The sequence below is a fragment of the Somniosus microcephalus genome, chromosome 3 (genome assembly GCF_052327205.1).
Source record: "Somniosus microcephalus isolate GS21.2 chromosome 3, FLI_Smic_1.0, whole genome shotgun sequence".
Classification (NCBI taxonomy): Eukaryota; Metazoa; Chordata; class Chondrichthyes; order Squaliformes; family Somniosidae; genus Somniosus; species Somniosus microcephalus.
Window position 1 is genome coordinate 201,286,561 of NC_140989.1, and position 17,883 is coordinate 201,304,443.

General features: G+C 48.8%; 1 protein-coding gene across 4 annotated transcripts in view; it reads right to left on the bottom strand.

Moving 5' to 3' along the window:
* Positions 1 to 17,883, bottom strand: part of tnr (tenascin R (restrictin, janusin)) — a 1,257,678-nt gene that overhangs the window by 674,619 nt on the left and 565,176 nt on the right. For all 4 annotated transcript variants that reach the window (XM_085982119.1, XM_085982118.1, XM_085982121.1 and 1 more), the window contains exon 11: positions 11,965 to 12,231. In XM_085982119.1, the coding sequence (XP_085838245.1) occupies positions 11,965 to 12,231 (267 nt within the window). The remainder of the gene's footprint in view (positions 1 to 11,964; positions 12,232 to 17,883) is intronic.

Consider the following 17,883-nt stretch of genomic DNA (forward strand, 5'->3'; position numbering starts at 1 on the left):
TAACATGAGGAAAAAACTTAGAAAAATATCAAACCAAAAACACAGACATCCAGAAAACGAGGAATTACGCCTTACTTATTGTCAGACACTAACACAATACAGAAACACACTCAGAACCAAAAAGGAGCAATATATTAAGAATACACTCAGCTCCATGGAGGAATCCATTGATTCCAATTGTTTCTGGGAAAACTTGAAAACACTACACAAAAAACAACACGACGATTTGGCCATTCAAAATGGGGACACATGGGTAAACCACTTTGAAAAATTATACCAGAAAAACACACTAAGACCAGAGCAACACCAAATATGCAAAAAACTGGAAAAGCTAGAAATGGCCATAAAGGATAACCAAAACCCGCTAGACGCCATAATAACAGAAAAAGAACTTCTTGAAAAACTCAAGGACATGCGACCAGGAAAAGCCTGCGGGACAGACGGCATACTAAACGAGATGATTAAACACACAGACAACAAAATGAAACTGGCTATCCTAAAACTCTTCAACTTGGTTCTAAGTGTCGGTTATTTCCCTGATATCTGGAACAAAGGACTCATAACGCCCATGTACAAAAGTGGGGACAAAATCGACCCAAACAACTATCGAGGCATCTGTGTAAACAGTAACCTGGGGAAGGTATTCTGTAGCATCATAAACAAAAGACTTATAAACTTCCTTGAGGAGCACAATGTCTTGAGTAAAAGCCAAATTGGATTCCTGCCAAACTATAGAACATCCGATCATATCTTCACCCTACAGACCCTAATTGACAAACACGTTCACCATAACAAAAGCAAAATCTACGCATGCTTTGTAGATTTCCAGAAGGCTTTCGACTCCATCTGGCATGACGGTTTATTCCTGAAACTTATCGAAAGCGGGGTAGGAGGGAAAACATATGATGTAATTAAATCAATGTATACAAACAACAAATGTGCAGTTAAAATTGGAGACAAACAAACAAAATACTTCCCACAGGGGCGGGGGGTGACGCAGGGCTCGCCAATCTCACCGACACTCTTTAATATTTACATAAATGGATTGGCAAAACTACTTGAACAATCTACAGCACCCGGCCTCACCCTATATGAATCCAAGGTTAATTTCCTCCTCTACGCAGACGACCTGGTTCTGCTGTCACCAACTAAAGAGCGTCTACAGCAGAACCTGGACCTGCTGGAGTCATACTGCCAGACTTGGGCCCTGACAATAAATCCCCAAAAAACCAAAGTCCTTGTGTTCCAGCAAAGATCCAAACATCAGGGACCCAAAATAAATTTCACAGTAGGAACAAGCAAAATTGAACAAACCACTAACTACACATACTTGGGCTTAAAAATCAGTTCTACGGGAAACTTCAAACTGGCTGTGAATGAACTGAAAGAGAAAGCAAGAAGGGCTTTCTATGCCATCAAAAAATCAATCCAAATAGAAATCCCAATTAGCATTTTGCTCAAAATTTTCAAATCAGTAATTGAACCAATTGCACTCTATGGCAGTGAGGTATGGGGACTGCTAACTCAACAAGAATTTGCAAAATGGGACAAACACCCAATTGAGATCCTACATGCAGAATTCTGTAAAAGTATCCTCCGGACTCAAAGGAAAACAGTAAACAATGCATGCAGGGCGGAACTAGGCCAATATCCATTAATAATCACTATCCAAAAAAGAGCCACCTAATTTTGGAATCACCTACAAATGAGCAACCCCCAATGCTATCACTACGACGCCCTGAAATGCCAAGAACTAACCATAAAGAAGAATACCCTCAGTCAACTAGTCCTGGGACTCAGTGAAGTAACTAATAACAATACTAACAATAACCAGCCCCAGGACAGTGACAGGGTAACACAAATAATTCGACCCAACACAATCGTCGCTAAGCAAAAGGAAAAATATCTGACATATGGGCAGAAACAACAAAAACCCAAAGCAAACTCAATTGCTACTTGGCCCTAAACAGACAATACAACATAGCTGATTACCTGACCATGGTAAAAGATAACAAACTGAGAAGAACCTTGACAAGGTACAGACTTAGCGAACATAGCCTAGCGATCGAAAAAGGCAGACACAGGCAGACCAGTCTGCCAAGAGAAGACAGGATATGCTCTCACTGCAGTCAGGGAGTAGTGGAGACAGAGATGCACTTCCTCACAGCCTGTGGAAAATATCAGGGCATCAGGGAGAATTTCTACCAAAAATTCTCACAAATATGCTCTGAATTCAGAAATCTGAATGACAACCAAAAACTCCCATTCCTACTGGGAGAGGAGAGAAGCTGTGTAACACTGGCGGCACACTATGTTACAGCTTGCCATGAACAGAGGGACAACCAGTAAACTAAGAAAAGAATATATATAAACAATGCGAATGTATGTTTATACACTCAGGGATATCCCTGTTTATACACTGTATGAATAGAACTGCGTTTATGTGCTCAACCATAAATGTATTTTGATGCTTTGGCAACATAAGATGTAACTTATCATGCCAATAAAGCGATTTGAATTGTGAATTGTACAGGAGTGTGAGAGAGGTGTTTAGAGTGTCCCAGATACAGAAGTGTGAGAGAGGGGTTAGAGTGTCCCAGGTACAGGAGTGTGAGAGATGGGTTAGAGTGTCCCAGATACAGGAGTGTGAGAGAGGGGTTAGAGTGTTCCAGATACAGGAGTGTGAGAGAGGGTTTAGAGTGTCCCAGATACAGGAGTGTGAGATAGGGGTTAGAGTGTCCCAGATACAGGAGTGTGAGAGAGGGGTTAGAGTGTCCCAGATACAGGAGAGTGAGAGAGGGGTTAGAGGGTCCCAGATACAGTAGTGTGAGAGAGGGGTTAGAGTGTCCCAGATACAGGAGTGTGAGAGAGGGGTTAGAGTGTCCCAGATACAGGAGTGTGAGAGAGGGGTTAGAGTGTCCCAGATACAGGAGTGTGAGAGAGGGGTTAGAGTGTCCCAGATAGAGGAGTGTGAGAAAGGGGATAGAGTGTCCCAGATACAGGAGTGTGAGAGAGGGGTTCGAGTGTATCAGATAGAGGAGTGTGAGAGAGGGGTTAGAGTGTCCCAGATACAGGGGTGTGAGAGAGGGGTTATTGTGTCCCAGATAGAGGAGTGTGAGAGAGGGGATAGAATGTTCCAGATACAGGAGTGTGAGAGAGGGGTTAGAGTGTCCCAGATACAGGAGCGTGAGAGAGGGGATAGAGTGTCCCAGATACAGCAGTGTGAGAGAAGGGACAGAGTGTCCCAGATACAGGAGTGTGAGAGAGGGGATAGAGTGTCCCAGATACAGAAGTGTGAGAGAGGGGTTAGAGTGTCCCAGATACAGGAGTGTGAGAGAGGGGACAGAGTGTCCCAGATACAGGAGTGTGAGAGAGGGATTAGAGTGTCCCAGATACAGGAGTGTGAGAGAGGGGATAGACTGTCCCAGATACAGGAGTGTGAGAGAGGGATTAGAGTGTCCCAGATACAGGAGTGTGAATGAGGGGTTAGAGGGTCCCAGATACAGGAGTGTGAGAGAGGGGTTATTGTGTCCCAGGTACAGGAGTGTGAGAGAGGGGTTATTGTGTCCCAGATACAGGAGTGTGAGAGAGGGGTTAGTGTGTCCCAGATACAGGTGTGTGAGAGAGGGGTTAGAGGGTCCCAGATACAGGAGTGTGAGAGAGGGGTTAGAGTGTCCCAGATACAGGAGTGTGAGAGAGGGGTTAGAGTGTCCCAGATACAGGAGTGTGAGAGAGGGGCTATTGTGTCCCAGATACAGGGGTGTGTGAGAGGGGACAGAGTGTCCCAGTTACAGGAGTGTGAGAGAGGGGTTAGAGTGTCCCAGATACAGGAGGGAGAGAGAGGGGTTAGAGTTTCCCAGATACATGAGTGTGAGAGAGGGATTAGAGTGTTCCAGATATAGGAGTGTGAGAGAGGGGTTATTGTGTCCCAGATACAGCAGTGTGAGAGAGGGGTTAGAGTGTCCCTGATACAAGAGTGTGAGAGAGGGGTTAGAGTGTCCCAAATGCAGGAATGAGAGAGAGGGGTTAGAGTCTCTCAGATACAGGAGTGTGAGAGAGGGGTTAGAGTGTCCCAGGTACAGGAGTGTGAGAGAGGGGTTAGCGTGTCCCAGTTACATGAGTGTGAGAGAGGGGTTAGAGTGTCCCAGGTACAGTCGCGTGAGAGAAGGGTTAGAGTGTCCCAGATGCAGGAGTGTGAGGGAGGGGTTAGTGTCCCAGATACAGGAGTGTGAGAAAGGGGTTAGCATGTCCCAGATAGAGGAGTGTGAGAGAGGGGTTAGAGTGTCCCAGATACAAGAGTGTGAGAGAGGGGTTAGTGTGTCCCAGATACAGGAGTGTGAGAGAGGTGTTAGAGTGTCCCAGATACAGGAGTGTGAGAGAGGGGTTAGAGTGTCCCAGGTACAGGAGTGTGAGAGAGGGGTTAGAGTGTCCCAAATACAGGAGTGTGAGAGAGGGGTTAGTGTGTCCCAGATACAGGAGTGTGAGAGAGGGGTTAGAGTGTCCCAGATACAGGAGTGTGAGAGAGGTGTTAGAGTGTCCCAGATATAGGAGTGTGAGAGAGGGGTTAGAGTGTCCCAGGTACAGGAGTGTGAGAGAAGGGTTAGAGTGTCCCAAATACAGGCGTGTGAGAGAGGGGTTAGAGTGTCCCAGATAGAGTAGTGTGAGAGAGGGTTTAGAGTGTTCCAGATACAGGAGTGTGAGGGAGAGGTTAGAGTGGCCCAGATACAGGAGTGTGAGAGAGGGGTTAGAGTGCCCAGGTACAGGAGTGTGAGAGAGGGGTTAGTTTGTCCGAGATACAGGAGTGTGAGAGAGGGGTGAGAGTGTCCCAGATACAGGAGTGTGAGAGAGGGGTTAGAGTGTCCCAGATACAGGAGTGTGAGGGAGGGGTTAGAGTGTCCCAGATACAGGAGTGTGAGAGAGGGGTTAGAGTGTCCCAGATACAGGAGCGTGAGAGAGGGGTTAGAGTGTCCCAGATACAGGAGTGTGAGAGAGGGGTTAGAGTGTCCCAGATACAGCAGTGTGAGAGAAGGGATAGAGTGTCCCAGATACAGGAGTGTGAGAGAGGGATTAGAGTGTCCCAGATACAGGAGCGTGAGAGAGGGGTTAGAGTGTCCCAGATACAGGAGTGTGAGAGAGGGATTAGAGTGTCGCAGATACAGGAGTGTGAGAGAGGGGTTATTGTGTCCTAGATACAGGAGTGTGAGAGAGGGGTTAGAGTGTCCCAAATACAGGAGTGTGAGAGAGGGGTTAGAGTGTCCCAGATACAGGAGTGTGAGAGAGGGGATAGAGTGTCCCAGATACAGGAGTGTGAGAGAGGGGATAGAGTGTCCCAGATACAGGAGTGTGAGAGAGGGGACAGAGTGTCCCAGATACAGGAGTGTGAGAGAGGGGTTAGAGTGTCCCAGATACAGGAGTGTGAGAGAGGGGTTAGAGTGTCCCAGATACAGAAGTGTGAGAGAGGGATTAGAGTGTCCCAGATACAGGAGTGTGAGAGAGGGGATAGACTGTCCCAGATACAGGAGTGTGAGAGAGGGATTAGAGTGTCCCAGATACAGGAGTGTGAGAGAGGGGTTAGAGTGTCCCAGATACAGGAGTGTGAGAGAAGGGTTATTGTGTCCCAGATACAGGAGTGTGAGAGAGGGGTTAGAGGGTCCCAGATACAGGAGTGTGAGAGAGGGGTTAGAGTGTCCCAGATACAGGAGTGTGAGAGAGGGGTTATGGTGTCCCAGATACAGGGGTGTGTGAGAGGGGACAGAGTGTCCCAGTTACAGGAGTGTGAGAGAGGGGTTAGAGTGTCCCAGATACAGGAGGGAGAGAGAGGGGTTAGAGTTTCCCAGATACAGGAGTGTGAGAGAGGGATTAGAGTGTTCCAGATATAGGAGTGTGAGAGAGGGGTTATTGTGTCCCAGATACAGGAGTGTGAGAGAGGGGTTAGAGTGTCCCAGGTACAGGAGTGTGAGAGAGGGGTTAGCGTGTCCCAGTTACATGAGTGTGAGAGAGGGGTTAGAGTGTCCCAGGTACAGTAGCGTGAGAGAAGGGTTAGAGTGTCCCAGATGCAGGAGTGTGAGGGAGGGGTTAGTGTCCCAGATACAGGAGTGTGAGAGAGGGGTTAGCATGTCCCAGATACAGGAGTGTGAGAGAGGGGTTAGAGTGTCCCAGATACAGGAGTGTGAGAGAGGGGTTAGAGTGTCCCAGACACAGGAATGTGAGAGAGGGGATAGAGTGTTCCAGATACAGCAGTGTGTATGAGGGGTTAGTGTGCCCAGATACAGGAGTGTGAGAGAGGGTTTATTGTGTCCCAGATAGAGGAGTGTGAGAGAGGGGTTAGAGTGTCCCAGATACAAGAGTGTGAGAGAGGGGTTAGTGTGTCCCAGATACAGGAGTGTGAGAGAGGGGTTAGAGTGTCCCAGATACAGGAGTGTGAGAGAGGGGTTAGAGTGTCCCAGGTACAGGAGTGTGAGAGAGGGGTTAGAGTGTCCCAAATACAGGAGTGTGAGAGAGGGGTTAGTGTGTCCCAGATACAGGAGTGTGAGAGAGGGGTTAGAGTGTCCCAGATACAGGAGTGTGAGAGAGGGGTTAGAGTGTCCCAGATACAGGAGTGTGAGAGAGGGGTTAGAGTGTCCCAGGTACAGGAGTGTGAGAGAGGGGTTAGAGTGTCCCAAATACAGGAGTGTGAGAGAGGGGTTAGTGTGTCCCAGATACAGGAGTGTGAGAGAGGGGTTAGAGTGTCCCAGATACAGGAGTGTGAGAGAGGGGTTAGAGTGTCCCAGATACAGGAGTGTGAGAGAGGGGTTAGAGTGTCCCAGATACAGGAGTGTGAGAGAGGGGTTAGACAATAAATCCCCAAAAAACCAAAGTCCTTGTGTTCCAGCAAAGATCCAAACAACATGGACCCACAATAAATTTCACAGTAGGAACAACCAAAATTGAACAAACCACTCACTACACATACTTGGGCTTAAAAATCAGTTCTACGGGAAACTTCAAACTGGCTGTGAATGAACTGAAAGAGAAAGCAAGAAGGGCTTTCTATGCCATCAAAAAATCAATCCAAATAGAAATCCCAATTAGCATTTGGCTCAAAATTTTCAAATCAGTAATTGAACCAATTGCACTCTATGGCAGTGAGGTCTGGGGACCACTAACACAACAAGATTTTGCAAAATGGGACAAACACCCAATTGAGATCCTACATGCGGAATTCTGTAAAAGTATCCTCCGGACTCAAAGGAAAACAGTAAACAACGCATGCAGGGTGGAACTAGGCCAATACCCATTAATAATCACTATCCAAAAAAGAGCCACCAAATTTTGGAATCACCTACAAATGAGCAACCCCCAATGCTATCACTACGACGCCCTGAAATGCCAAGAGCTGACCATAAAGAAGAATACCCTCAGTCAACTAGTCCTGGGACTCAATAAAGTAACTAATAACAATACTAACAATAACCAGCCCCAGGACAGTGACAGGGTAACACAAAGAATTCGACCCAACACAATCGTCGCTAAGCAAAAGGAAAAATATCTGTCATATTGGGCAGAAACAACAAAAACCCAAAGCAAACTCAATTGCTACTTGGCCCTAAACAGACAATACAACATAGCTGATTACCTGACCATGGTAAAGGATAACAAACTGAGAAGAACCTTGACAAGGTACAGACTTAGCGAACATAGCCTAGCGATCGAAAAAGGCAGACACAGGCAGACCAGGCTACCAAGAGAAGACAGGATATGCTCTCACTGCAGTCAGGGAGTAGTTGAGACAGAGATGCACTTCCTCACAGCCTGTGGAAAATATCAGGGCATCAGAGAGAATTTCTATCAAAAATTCTCACAAATATGCCCTGAATTCAGAAATCTGACTGACAACCAAAAACTCCCATTCCTACTGGGGGAGGAGAGAAGCTGTGTAACACTGGCGGCACACTATGTTACAGCTTGCCATGAACAGAGGGACAACCAGTAAACTAAGACAAGAGTATATATAAACAAGGCGAAAATATATTTATAAACTCAGGGATATACCTGTTTATACACTGTATGAATGGAACCGCGTTTATGTGTTCAACCATAAATGTATTTTGATGCTTTGGCAACATAAGATGTACCTTATCATGCCAATAAAGCGATTTGTATTGTATTATTGTATTGTATTGTAGTGTGTCCCAGATACAGGAGTGTGAGAGAGGGGTTAGAGTGTCCCAGATACAGGAGTGTGAGAGAGGGGTTAGAGTTTCCCAGATACAGGAGTGTGAGAGAGGGATTAGAGTGTCCCAGATACATGAGTGTGAGAGAGGGGTTAGAATGTCCCAGATACAGGAGTGTGAGAGAGGGGTTAGAGTGTCCCAGATACAGGAGTATGAGAGAGGGGTTAGTGTCCCAGATACAGGAGTGTGAGAGAGGGGTTATTGTGTCCCAGATACAGGAGTGTGAGAGAGGGGTTAGAGTGTCCCAGATACAGGAGTGTGAGAGAGGGGTTAGAGTTTCCCAGATACAGGAGTGTGAGAGAGGGGTTAGTGTGTCCCAGATACAGGAGTGTGAGAGAGGGGTTGGAGTGTCCCAGATAGAGGAGTTTGAGAGAGGGGATAGAGTGTTCCAGATACAGGAGTGTGAGAGACTGGTTAGAGTGTCCCAGATACAGGGGTGTGAGAGAGGGGTTAGAGTGTACCAGATAGAGGAGTGTGAGAGAGGGGATAGAGTGTTCCAGATACAGCAGTGTGTATGAGGGGTTAGTGTGCCCAGATACAGGAGTGTGAGAGAGGGTTTATTGTGTCCCAGATAGAGGAGTGTGAGAGAGGGGATAGAGTGTCCCAGATACAAGAGTGTGATAGAGGGGTTAGAGTGTCCCAGGTACAGGAGTGTGAGAGAGGGGTTAGAGTGTCCCAAATACAGGAGTGTGAGAGAGGGATTAGAGTCTCTCAGATACAGTAGTGTGAGAGAGGGGTTCGAGTGTCCCAGATACAGGGGTGTGAGAGATGGTTTAGAGTGTCCCAGATACAGGAGTGTGAGAGAGGGGTTAGAGTGTCCCAGATACAGGAGTGTGAGAGAGGGGTTAGAGTGTCCCAGATACAGGAGTGTGAGAGAGGGGTTAGAGTGTCCCAGATACAGGAGTGTGAGAGAGGGGTTAGAGTGTCCCAGATACAGGAGAGTGAGAGAGGGGTTAGAGTGTCCCAGATACAGGAGTGTGAGAGAGGGGTTAGAGTGTCCCACATACATGAGTGTGAGAGAGGGGTTAGATTGTCCCAGATACAGGAGTGTGAGAGAGGGGTTAGAGTGTCCCAGATACAGGAGTGTGAGAGGGGTTAGAGTTTCCCAGATACAGGAGTGTGAGAGAGGGGTTAGAGTGTCCCAGATACAGGAGTGTGAGGGAGGGGTTAGAGTGTCCCAGATACAGGCATGTGAGAGAGGGGTTAGAGTGTCCCAGATGCAGGAGTGTGAGAGAGGGGTTAGTGTCCCAGATACAGGAGTGTGAGAGAGGGGTTAGTGTGTCCCAGATACAGGAGTGTGAGAGAGGGGTTAGAGTGTCCCAGATACTGGAGTGTGAGAGAGGGGTTAGAGTTTCCCAGATACAGGAGTGTGAGAGAGGGGTTAGAGTGTCCCAGATACAGGAGTGTGAGAGAGGGGTTAGAGTGTCCCAGATAGAGGAGTTTGAGAGAGGGGATAGAGTGTTCCAGATACAGGAGTGTGAGAGAGTGGTTAGAGTGTCCCAGATACAGGGGTGTGAGAGAGGGGTTAGAGTGTACCAGATAGAGTAGTGTGAGCGAGGGGATAGAGTGTTCCAGATACAGGAGTGTGTGAGAGGGGTTAGAGTGCCCAGATACAGAAGTGTGAGAGACGGGTTATTGTGTCCCAGATACAGGAGTGTGAGAGAGGGGTTAGGGTGTCCCAGATACAGGAGTGTGAGAGAGGGATTAGAGTGTCCCAGATACAGGAGTGTGACAGAGGGGTTTGGGTGTTCCAGATACAGGAGTGTGAGAGAGGGTTAGAGTGTCCCAGATAGAGGAGGGTGAGAGAGGGGTTAGGGTGTCCCAGATACTGGAGTGTGAGAGAGGGGTTAGAGTGTCTCAGATACAGGAGTGTGAGAGAGGGGTTAGAGTGTCCCAGATACAGGAGTGTGAGAGAGGGGTTAGAGTGTCCCAGATACAGGAGTGTGAGAGAGGGGTGAGAGTGTCCCAGATACAGGAGTGTGAGAGAGGGGTTAGAGTGTCCCAGATACAGGAGTGTGAGAGAGGGGTTCGAGTGTCCCAGATACAGCAGTGTGAGAGAGGGGTTAGAGTGTCCCAAATACTGGAGTGTGAGAGAGGGGTTAGAGTGTCGCAGATACAGGAGTGCGAGAGAGAGGTTAGAGTGTCCCCGATACAGGAGTGTGAGAGAGGGTTAGAGTTTCCCAGATACAGGAGTGTGAGAGAGGGGTTAGAGTGTCCCAGATACAGGAGTGTGAGAGAGGTTTAGAGTGTCCCAGATACAGGAGTGTGAGAGAGGGGTTAGAGTGTCCCAGATACAGGAGTGTGAGAGAGGGGTTAGAGTGTCCCAGATACAGGAGTGTGAGAGAGGGGTGAGAGTGTCCCAGATACAGGAGTGTGAGAGAGGGGTTAGAGTGTCCCAGATACAGGAGTGTGAGAGAGGGGTTAGAGTGTCCCAGATACAGCAGTGTGAGAGAGGGGTTAGAGTGTCCCAGATACTGGAGTGTGAGAGAGGGGTTTGAGTGTCCCAGATACAGGAGTGTGAGAGAGGGGTTAGAGTTTCCCAGACACAGGAGTGTGAGAGAGGGGTTAGTGTGTCCCGGATACAGGAGTGTGAGAGAGGGGTTAGAGTGTCCCAGATACAGGAGTGTGAGAGAGGGGTTAGATTGCCCCAGACATAGGAGTGTGAGAGGTTGGTGTGTCCCAGATACAGGAGTGTGAGAGAGGGGTTACAGTGTCCCAGATACAGGAGTGTGAGACCGGGGTTAGAGTCTCCCAGATACAGGAGTTTGAGTGAGGGGTTATAGTGTCCCAGATACAGGAGTGTGAGAGAGGGGTTAGAGTGTCCCAGATACAGGAGTGTGAGAAGGGGTTAGAGTGTCCCAGATACAGGAGTGTGAGAGAGGGGTTAGAGTGTCCCAGTTACAGGAGTGTGAGAGAGGGGTTAGAGTGTCCCAGATACAGGAATGTGAGCGAGGGGTTAGAGTGCCCCAGATACAGGAGTGTGAGAGAGGGGTTAGAGTTTCCCAGATACAGTAATGTGAGAGAGGAGTTAGTGTGTCCCAGATACAGGAGTGTGAGAGAGTGGTTAGAGTTTCCCAGATACAGGAGTGTGAGCGAGGGGTTAGAGTGTCCCAGATACAGGAGTGTGAGAGAGGGGTTGGAGTGTCCCAGATACGGGAGTGTGAGAGAGGGGTTAGTGTCCCAGATACAATGTGTGAGAGCGGGGTTAGGGTGTCCCAGATACAGAAGTGTGAGAGAGGGGTTAGAGTGTCCCAGATACAGGAGTGTGGGAGAGGGGTTAGATTGTCCCAGATACAGGAGTGTGGGAGAGGGGTTGGAGTACCCCAGATACAGGAGTGTGAGAGAGGAATTCGAGTGTCCCAGATACAGGAGTGTGAGAGGGGTTAGATTGTCCCAGATACACGAGTGTGAGAGAGGGGTTCGAGTGTCCCAGATACAGGAGTGTGAGAGAGGGGTTAGTGTGTCCCAGATAGAGGAGTATGAGAGAGGGGTTCGAGTGTCCCAGGTACAGGAGTGTGAGAGAGGGTGGTTAGAGTGTCCCAGATGCAGGGGTGTGAGTCAGGGTTTAGAGTGTCCCAGATACAGGAGTGTGAGAGGCGGGTTAGAGTGTCCCACATACAGTAGTGTGAGAGAGGGGTTAGAGTGTCCCAGATACATGGTTCTCTTTCACTGTTGGCGCTGCTTATTACGATGTATGTATGGTGTTGGGGCCCATGTTAGCTGTTGAGATATCCCAGCACTCTTTCCCTACCTGTGGTGAAGGTCCCCACAATGGGCTCGGAGGTGATACTGCCCTGGACAGCCACCAGCGTCACGATGTATTCTGCTCCAGGCTCAAGGTCAGACAGCGTGGTGTGTGTCTGCGTACCGTTCACTGTCACCTGCAGGGTCTCCCCGTACGTCCCCGGATTGTAATTCAGGATAAACATTTCGGCGGCATGCCATGGCCAACGCCAGGACACATTGGCGATGCTCGTGGTGACATCGGAGAAGACCAGCTGGTCTATCGGGTGGAATCCTGCCGTCCGAGAGAGGAAACTGTTAGATCCGTGATTCTGAGAGTATGATGTTTTTCAATAGCCACACGGATGTTGTAACTTTACAATCAACAGGTATTTACTGGTGAAGGGTAGTATCAAGACTGGGGGTACAGAGGCATGTGCAAGGCTTATATACAGGTGTGGTCACTGCCGGTACTACAGTATACAGGAGCTGTAGAAGTAGTTCTGTCTTAAATGTACATACACTACAATTCCTCCCCTTTTAGATTAGTAGCACCCCTAATATTCAAATAACAATTAACACTTTAACATGTACATTAAACAACAATAGTCCATTTATAGATTCAGTCTTTGGGGCGGCTTCCTGATCCTTTCGGGATAGCGCCTTTCCTGAGGTTCTTGTTCTAGGTGCGGAGGCGATTCTGGCCCCTTTTCGTCGGGTAGTTCATCGGTTTCCACTGCTGCTGGTTCTGAGATAGATGCTACCGGTATGTCGGGTTCATCCCCAGGTACTCGAGACATGGGGTTGACTCGTTCCTGTGACGCTAAGATCTGATCGAAGTGGCGTCTCAAAATGTTCTCCCCGACATCCACTGTGTACTTTAATGGCCCCTGCCTTGTGCATATCGATCAGGGTTGCCATTTCTCTGTTCGGTAGTCATGCACCAAGACTGGTTGTCCTACATTGAAGATCCTTGTCAGCTTCTCATTGAGGTGCTGGAATTGTTTATCCTCAACATTTCTTCGCACATTTGGTCTGAGCAAGTCCAGACGAGATCTCAAACTTCGGTTAAAGAACATCATGGCCGGGGTCTGGTTGGTAACTGCATGTGTCGCGTTTCGGTAGGCTAATAAGAAATTGTCCACCTTATGCTGTAGTGGAATTTCATCGTCGCACATGGCCTTTATCGCCTTCTTAAAGGTTTGTACGAACCTCTCAGCCAATCCATTTGTGGCTGGATGATACGGGGCGGATGTGTAATGCCTTACCCCATTCCTTCTCATGAATTTTTGAAACTCTTCGGACACAAACTGTGGTCCATTATCAGAGCAAATCTGCTCTGGCAAACCGTTACTGGCAAATATGGTCCGTAGGACTGCAATCGTTTTCTCTGTAGTGGTTGAGGACATTTTTATCACCTCAGGCCACTTTGAATGAGCATCCACTGCTATTAAGAAACATAGAAACATAGAAGATAGGAGCAGGAGTAGGCCATTCGGCCCTTCGAGCCTGCTCCGCCATTCAACGAGATCATGGCTGATCATCCAAACGCTAGCACCCGGTCCCTACACCGACAGCCATCCCACCCAAGCACTATCCTCGTAACCCCGTAACCCCACGTATTTAATCCCCCCTAACACTAAGGGCCAATTTTTTATCATGGCCAATCAACCTAACCCGCACATCTTTGGACTGTGGGAGGAAACCGGAGCACCCGGAGGAAACCCACGCAAACACGGGGAGAATGTGCAAACTCCACACAGACAGTCACCCGAGGCCAGATTCGAACCCGGGTCCCTGGCGCTGTGAGGCAACAGTGCTAACCACTATGCCACCGTGCTGCCCTTGAACATTGAGTCCATGAATGGACCAGCGAAATCAATATGCACCCGTTGCCATGGAGAGGAGGGCCACTCCCATGGGTGTAGAGGGGCATGTGGTGGTGCATTTTGGAACTTCTGGCATCCTGAGCAGCTCTTGGTTAGGTCTTCGATTTGTTGATTGATTCCCGGCCACCACACATAAGCCTTAGCAAGGCTTTTCCTTTTTAGTCCCCCCAGATGACCTTCATGCAGCTCATTTAGCACTCTCTCCCTTAACTTGGGTGGAATCACCACTCTGGATCCACACATCACTGTCACCTGGCATACTGACAGCTGTTCTCTTCTGGATGAGAATGCTGGCAACAGTGAGTCGCCATGTGTTGGCCATCCCCTCACCGTTAAATCATATACCCGAGCCAGCATCGGATCATTGCGGGTCTCCTTCTCTATATCCGTGTTCGTTACTGGCAATCGTTCAATTATTGACGAATAAAATATCTCGATAGGGTCCACTGCTGGTGCTTCCTCCACAGTAGGCAGTGGCAGGCGCGATAGCCCATCAGCGTTTCCATGCTGTTTCATGCCCTTATACTCTATTTCATATTGGTTCGCCCCTCGAAAAAGGGACCATCTTTGTAGCCGTTGCGCAGTCATCACCGGAACGCCCTTCTTTGGATTAAAGATGGAGACAAGTGGTTGGTGGTCAGTCAGCAAGGTGAACTTCTGCCCGTGCAGATAGTGGTTGAACTTTTTTACTCCCCATACTAGGCTGAGGGCCTCCCTGTCAATCTGGGCGTAGTTGCGCTCGGCTGAGGTTAGTGACCGAGACGCAAAGGCTACTGGCCTCTCCAACCCGTCTGGGAATTTGTGCGACAGCACCGCTCCAATACCATAGGGTGATGCATCACATGCCAAACGAATTGGTAGTGCTGGGTTGAAATGGGCCAACACCTCTTTTGATGTGATCAATTCTTTACACTTCTGGAAAGCTCGTCTACATTCGTCATTCCACTTCCATGGTACCCCCGTTTGCAGTAGGGTGTTCAGTGGGTGTAATACCATGGACAAATTTGGTAAGAACTTGTGGTAGTAGTTTACCAGCCCGAGGAACGACCTCAGTTGTGACACATTTTCCGGTGCTGGAGCCTTGACTACTGCCTCAATCTTTTCAGGGGACTTATGTAACCCCTCTTCATCGATGACGTGGCCACAATACGAGATCTGTTTCTGGAAAAACTCGCACTTGTGGCGATTAGCTCGTAGCCCATACTCCTTTAATCTGGTGAGCACCTTCTCCAAGTTGGCGAGGTGATCACTGTCATTTTCGCCTGTGACCAGGATGTCGTCCAAATAACACTGGGTCCCTGGAATCCCTTGCAGGACTTGATCCATTGCCCTTTGCCAAATAGCCGGAGCCGATGCTATCCCGAACACCAGCCAATTGTATTGATAGAGACCTTTATGAGTGTTAATCGTAAGGTATTGTTTCGAAGCTTCTTCCACCTCCATTTGCAAGTACGCCTGGGCTAGATCAATTTTGGTGAAGCGTTTACCTCCAGGTAGCGAGGCAAAAATATCCTCAATTCGTGGAAGCGGATATTGTACCATGTGAAGGACTGGGTTCACTGTCACCTTAAAATCCCCACAGATGCGGACCTTCTTTGGTTCTCCAGGCGTATTACTCAACGACCTCTTCATTACAGGAACGATGGGTGTAGCCCACTCGCTCCAGTCTACTTTGGACAGAACTCCTGAACGTTCCAACCCTTCCAGCTCTGCTTCGACAGCTGGTCTGATTGCATAAGGCACTGGTCTGGCCTTAATAAACTTTGGGCTTGCATTTTCCTCTATTTTAATCGTTGCTGTTATGCCTTTTAGTGTTCCGAGTCCCTCCTGGAACACTTCTTTTGCGTCAGTTAGCATTTTTGACAGTCGTCCAGGTGTGACGTCGTCATCCTTTTTGGCCTCAACCTTCAGTGCCTGTATGGAATGCCAATCTAATTGTATCTTCCGGATCCATTCACGTCTTAACAGTGGTGGTCCTCCATCTGGCAATACATATATGTCCATTTTAGGTATTTCCTGGCCTTTATATATCACTTTCACCCTTATTTTTCCTTTGGGGTAGACTTTTTGCCCTGTGTACGTCTTCAAGACAATCTTTGTAGCTTTCAAGGGTATATGTGAAAATAGCCGCTTATAGTCCCTTTGGTTTATGACTGTTAGGGCTGATCCTGTGTCCAATTCCATTTTCACTTGGACTCCGTCTATCTTGAGTGTAACCCAGATAGTCTGGTGATCCTCCATTTTGGTTACCTTATGTAGTTTCAGACAACCCAGCTCCTTGCTTCCGGAGTCTGTGTCACTTTTCTGTTCGTCTGAACTACTTCCATCACCTTGTGTACCTTTTGTACTTCTCCTGTGGAGATTTCTTACTGTTGGTTTTCTTCCCAGACCTGCAGACTCTTGCTGTGTGTCCTGCTTTTCCACACTGTCTGCGCACTTGGTCCTTGAACCAACAATCCTTCTGGTCATGTGTTGTTCTGCCGCAGCAATAGCACTTCCCTGTTCCATAGGACATTTCATTGGTGCCATATTCTTGCGGTCTCCGTTGTATCTCTGCAGCGCCCCTTGCGGCTGCTTTGTGTGATACTGCCATACTGAAAGCCTTGTCCAGCGTAAGATCCTTTTCTGATAGAAGCCTTTTCTGGGTTCCTTCACTTTGCAGCCCACACACAAACTTGTCCCTTAACGTATCTGCTAGTCCCGCTTCAAACTGGCAGTGTTTCGATAGCTCGCGCAGTTCCGTTAGGTACTCAGCATTGCTTTCGTCTTTGTGTTGGTTCCTTTTATGGACCTTAAATCGTTCTGCTATCAGCAGTGGTGTGGGGTTTAAGTGGTACTGTAGGATTTCTACTATGCTTTCGAAATTCTTGTTCACTGGCTTCTCTGGGGTTATTAGGTTCCGCAGTAACCCATAAGTTTTTGCACCCATGGAATTTAACAAAACCAGTGCTTTCCTAGCATCTGGCACTTCATTCGCCCTGCAGTACACCTCAATACGTTCCACATATGTCGCCCAATCTTCGACTTCATTGTCGAACGTAGAGATACTGCCACTCTTCGGCATCCCTGGGTGTGATTTAACTGTCAAAAATGGCATCTCCCGCGTTTCTGCTTCTTCTCCGCTGGCACAAAATGGCGTCTCCCGCGCTTTCCTTCATTCCCGCGCTCGCCCTTCTTCTCCGCTGCGGCTTCTAAAAATGGCATCTCCCACGCTCTTCCTTCTTCTCCGTGGCTCAATGGCGTCTCCCGCGCTCTCCCTTCTTCTCCCCACGGAAACTGTTCAGCCCTTGAGCCCTGGCTGTGCTCTACCCTCTCTCCGTTTTTTTTTTCTCGACGCCGCTCGGTTTTCAACCCCCGGCTGCGCCCTGTGCGCTTCACCCTCTGTCTTACCCCATCGACGCTGCTCGGCTTTCTCTCCGCCGTCAGTCGGCTCCAGCCGCCGCTGTCCAGGAAGGGTCTGCGCTGTACCTGTCGTCAGTCTCTTGCTGATCGTCGTGGCTGGGGAACCAAGCCCGGCTCTCCACAGCCTCACCTGCGATGTTCACTCTCTGCCGGGCGACTGGGCGGTTGCTCGTGATCGATGCCCGTGTTTCTGGCCTCGACTTTCTTCCACCGCCCTCCCGGAGAGAATCCTCGAAGGGAAATGCAGAGTTGCAGGTAGATTCGATTCGACACTCATTGCCACTGTTAGATCCGTGATTCTGAGAGTATGATGTTTTTCAATAACCACACGGATGCTGTAACTTAACAATCAACAGGTATTTACTGGTGGAGGGTAGTCTCAAGACTGGGGGTACAGAGGCATGCGCAAGGCTTATATACAGGTGTGGTCACTGCCGGTACTACAGTATACAGGAGCTGTAAAAGTAGTTCTGTCTTAAAGGTACATACACTACAGAAACCATCAGCAACTCAACCCCAGCCCAGGCCCGGCTCCTCACTGACCCCCGACCCCCGACCCTCAACCCCAGCCCAGGCCCGTCTCCTCACTGACCCCCGACCCTCAACGCCAGCCCAGAGCCAGCTCCTCACTGACCCTCGACCCTCAACCCAAGCCC